Raw genomic sequence first — 4,560 nt, forward strand, 5'->3', positions numbered from 1 at the left:
CCAGGAATAAAGCTCTTACAACAAACCAGATGCCGTACCCTTTAATAATTTTACAGGATTAAAAAACACACCCCCCCCCGTTTTGCACGTTGGTCAAGGAGATGTTACAAAATGCCTTTTGCCTCTTTCGGTTTGACGGGCTGAACACGCTGAAATAGCGATTTCTACAAATAAAAACATCGCATCCTTGTCAGTGCCTGCTGGATATTCCCATACCCACCAGAGGAAGGTGTAGAGTGCAGCCTACTATAGGCTTACTACCGCGTACAGATAGACAGAAGCGTTCGTGGGAGCGGGGCGGGACGGCAACCGTGGAGCCGCCACGCGTCCCCGTCGGCACCGAGAGGCCCGCTGCAACGTCCCCGCTCAGTCAGCGGTCACCTGCGTGGCTTGGCCGTCGGAGGTCTGGTTGGTGGACTGGATGAACATGGGCTGGGCGATGTCCTGGCCCGCTGGCATGGTCACTTGCTGGATCTGGTAAAGCTGCTGGGTAGGGAGAGAGCAGGGAAGGAACGGAGCATCAGTGCTCGTCACGCCCGGCTCCCCACGCTGTGCTCGGGAATATGTCACCCTAGAAAAGCTCAGTGGGGGCGTTACAGCAGCTCGCAGCGCCAAATGAAGTCTGTCCCCAAAACAGACCACAGAGCGCCCTATATTAGTCCCCAAATCGTAACGAAGTAACTCGGCGCGTTTCCAATGCTCAGGTGACCGACAGAACAGGGGGTGGCTAGATGGCGAGGCCTCAGTTCCTAACGGGACAGGACTAAACGGGACCCCGGGCAGAGCGCGAGGGACTGGGTTAACTGGGAGCGAACACCCAAACAAGCGGATCAACATCCGCTTGTCCTGCTCCTGGCCAAGGTCGGGGGGAGTGTTTTACAAGGAGATCAGCCAGCACCCAGGCTTTAGGAGGGTCTCTCTACCCGTCTGGCCTCACTGGGACGCAGCCGCGAGCTCCGAGTTCTTACCTGCCCGTCTGTGAACTGGCTGAACTGCTGCTGGCCCTGCTGGACTTCCGTCTGCGTTATCTGCAAGGACAGGAGAAGGGCGATCACCGAGCGCCGTGGGGAGGGTCGGAACCCCGCTAACAACAGGCTGCTGCTGCCTTTTAACAGCTTCTGGACTCTCAAACCCCCCCGCCTGCTAAGACTCGGCTGGTCCCCCCGGCCAGCAGCCAGGCGGGTGCTAGCCACGAGTCCGGAGCGCAGGACACGGGGTCCAGCCGTTCCAAACCCAACACAAGCACGTCCCCACTGACTTTCCAGAGGAGAAGGCGGCCTGCGGGATCACAGGAAAGCAGCAGCCTTGCTACCCTCCGACGGCAGAGAAGAATCCCGTAGCGACCGGTCTCGACACAAACACGAGGCAGTGCTGGTCCCGACGTTTCAGAGGTGGCACGGCTGCTCCTCCCTCACCCAGCCAGGAGGAGCGGGAGTGAAGAGAAGGTGGATGAGGTTTCACCCGCCGCCAGCTCAGAAGCAGCACGAGCTTTGTACAGCGACACACACACACGCACGCACACGCATGCACCTTCCACGTACGGGTGAAGGAGGCTTCCGCTACGCTCCTCGCTTTATCATCCCGAAGTAAGTAACAGGAAGAAAAGAAACGCAGGAATCCTAGCCCAAGAGTTGGTAAATTCAACCGGAATTCGCCGTTTCAGGAGCTAGGGAACACCGCTTTACCGGCTGGGGTCAGGCCTGCTGTCGAGGTGCCTACCTGCTGAGCATTGGTTGCAAGCGTCTGGATCTGCCCCTGGACTACCTGGGTGCCTGACACAGGCTGGGCTAAGCGGATATACTGCAGCTGGCCAGCATTCAACTGAACCTGGAGACAAGCGGAGGGGGCAGGGAAAGAAAATTAAACAGGGAACGGCGGAACCCGGAACGCACCAACCTGCCTTCTTCTTTCCGCCACAGAAGCCAGAGGAGCGGGACACCGGGAAGCTGCGGTGGGTTCCCGGCCGAGATGGCTACCACGGGCCCTGCCAAGGCAAGTCCGCGCAACTCCTGCTGGTTCTCGGAGCCCCGAGGAAGCCCCAGGGTTACTCCTTTCTCCAGAACGAGGGCTGGTCAATTAGCGGCTCAAGCAATTGTTAATCGCTCTCAGAGAGCTTCGAGAACACTTATTTCTCTTTTTGGCTACGAGGATCCGGTTACTACTTGGCTGCACCATTTCGCATAAAGAAAACGGTTATGAACTGTTTCCTGCCAAAAAATAGGAACGACACACGGGAAATTGTCACATAAAGAGGTGCCAAACCCCCGGGAATATATTTGGTAGCTTTTAATGCCGATACGTGTCAACCCCCACCTGGCAGAGGCTGACCCTTGCTGCGTGGACAACGTTAAAATGCAAATTTGCTCCCCGAGGGGAGGTGCCTGGGGGTGTGGGACGGGAAGACAACGTCGTCCTCGTGTCGTAACCTGCGACATAAACAGCCAAAACACATCTGGAAGCAACAGAGAGGTCACAGTGGGATCGATCCTACTGTTCACCTTGTATCTTGCGTTATTCGGCTTTAGAACGCTGAGATTTGCAGTCTGGAGTTATTATCTACAAAAAGCACTTTAGGTTTTCTTCCTTGTAGAAAGGGGAAAGCAGGACACACACGATCCCTGACAACCGCTCGCTGACAAAGGTTCAAGTGCCTAGAATGTGCTCTTGGCGTCTGTGCAACCGCCGCCGCCTTCGCCGCGTCTCGAAGCTCCAACGTTATTTCAAGAGCAAATAAACTCCACAGCGGCATAAACATTTCAGTAAAGAATCTGTTGCTGCACCGAGGATCATGTTTTCCACCCCGGGGGCTTCCTGCGTAGTTTTTAACTGCACAAACCGAATGGGTGGATGCGATGTAGAGAGCTTTCAGCCAGAAGTGAGGGTAGGCTCCAGGAAGAACCTGCTCAGTGAGGTCTGGCTAAGGCACAGGTTAACACTGAACTGATGTGGATAAACAAGTGATGACTGTTTCATCGCTGTCCACGCTTCCTCCTTCCAGCTTCTCTCCACTGATCAAAAATAAAAGCCGCCTTGGCGCAGGCAACCTGCAGGCCCAGAGCGAAAACGGCAAGGCGCAGCGGGGAAGGGGCATGGGAAGGAGCGTGGGAAACCAGCAGAGAGCATTAGTGGGATTCCCTCAACCTCCAGAGGCACCACCAGCTTGATAAGCGGTTCCAACCATCGGATTGCGGCGTGCGAGATTCCCTGCTGAGCCTGGACAGACACCAGCGCTAAGAGGAACTGTCAGAAGACAGCGGAAGCGGTATCCAGGTGGGAAGGAAACTCAAGGGAACGACAAGGAAAGCACGGCAGAGAGGGAGCAGAAGGGACAGCGGCACCCAGGCGCCCAAGGACTCATCCCGTGACACCAAAAGCGCTTCCGGGATTAGGGCACCAGCACATAGTGCCGCCTTCTGTCCTACTTGGCCCGCTGGAAGTGAGCGAGGGGAAAGGTGCTTCCTGCAGCACGAGCTGGGATTCTCCAACCCGCTGTGGTTGAGAGGAATCCTCCTAATTACAGCCGAAACAGTCCCTCTGCCAGGCACAGGGTGCGAATCGCGGCCGTTTCGGCGCGACACTGCTCCCAGCTGGCTCTGCTCTGCAGTCTCACAGCTGGCGGAGACCCCACGCTGGCACCTGGCTGCCCCCCTCTTCCGAGGGCCAGTGACAGCGACCTGTTCCCAGATGCTCCCAGGCAAGAGGGAGGTGGCAGCAGACACTAATTAAAGAGCCTCCAGTCTCCCACTCCTAAAACACGGGACCACTCGCAACGGGATCCACCCACGTGGAGAACAGTAGTTTCTGCACAAGGTCGGGGCCCCCTCACAGCGACTTTGTAAGGAATTCTCTTCTCCCAGCAGCTCTCCAAGCCCCTCTCTTGTAGGGAGTTCCAGCATCCACCGGAGCAAGTGGAAAACCAGTCTGAGCTGTTCTTTCATTGCTGAACCCAAGGAGGAGGCTGCAACTGTCGTAACGGATTCATGGAGGCTGGAGGTGGAGATCTCCTTCAAAACGCTTTGAAAAACAAGGATCTTGGAGAGATGTTTGTGAAGGAAGTAAGGAAGAAAACATAGAAGGAAGGTAGAGGAGAATGCAGAGGAGAAAAAGGGGTGATTGCAGTAAACCACCACATTTTGCAAGCGAATCACTTCTGTGCTGGCCAACCCCTTAAGCCAAGCAGCAGGGATCAGCCAAAGGGATGAAAAGACTTTGGAAGAGAACTGGAAAAACCTGGCAACAGCCACAATGGAAACCTTTAAGCCAGACGTGCAGAGGGAAGCTCAGCAGATCTTGCGTGGAAGATCCGAAGCCGCGGGCAGGCTCCTTCCTAACAGAAGCCTGAGGCGAAGGGGAACGCTGGTCTCGCTCGCTTGGCCTGACCTTTGCGGGGCTGGTTAAGTACACACAACCAGAGAGAGGTTTTTCTCCTGAAGAGGTGTGAAATTTTCCAGGTGGGGACTGAAAGACCCAGCTTTGTTGAGACTATAGGTTACAGCGTGTGCGTGGGGGGAAGGTGACGTTTTTTTGACCCCCTTGTTTACCCAGGACACCCGCCAGAAC

The 4,560-nt window shown here is 55.9% G+C and overlaps 1 protein-coding gene across 1 annotated transcript in view; it reads right to left on the bottom strand.

The window, feature by feature from the left end:
• Positions 1-366: 366 nt before the first annotated feature.
• NFYC (nuclear transcription factor Y, gamma) overlaps positions 367-4,560 on the bottom strand; it is a gene marked incomplete at its 5' end in the record, with an annotated part of 19,871 nt that continues 15,677 nt past the window's right edge. The window contains 3 exons of the mRNA XM_010149965.1: positions 367-486; positions 969-1,028; positions 1,720-1,827. Of these exons, the coding sequence (XP_010148267.1) occupies positions 367-486; positions 969-1,028; positions 1,720-1,827 (288 nt within the window). The remainder of the gene's footprint in view (positions 487-968; positions 1,029-1,719; positions 1,828-4,560) is intronic.

This window comes from Eurypyga helias, unplaced genomic scaffold (assembly GCF_000690775.1).
Source record: "Eurypyga helias isolate BGI_N326 unplaced genomic scaffold, ASM69077v1 scaffold39544, whole genome shotgun sequence".
NCBI classification, from domain to species: domain Eukaryota; kingdom Metazoa; phylum Chordata; class Aves; order Eurypygiformes; family Eurypygidae; genus Eurypyga; species Eurypyga helias.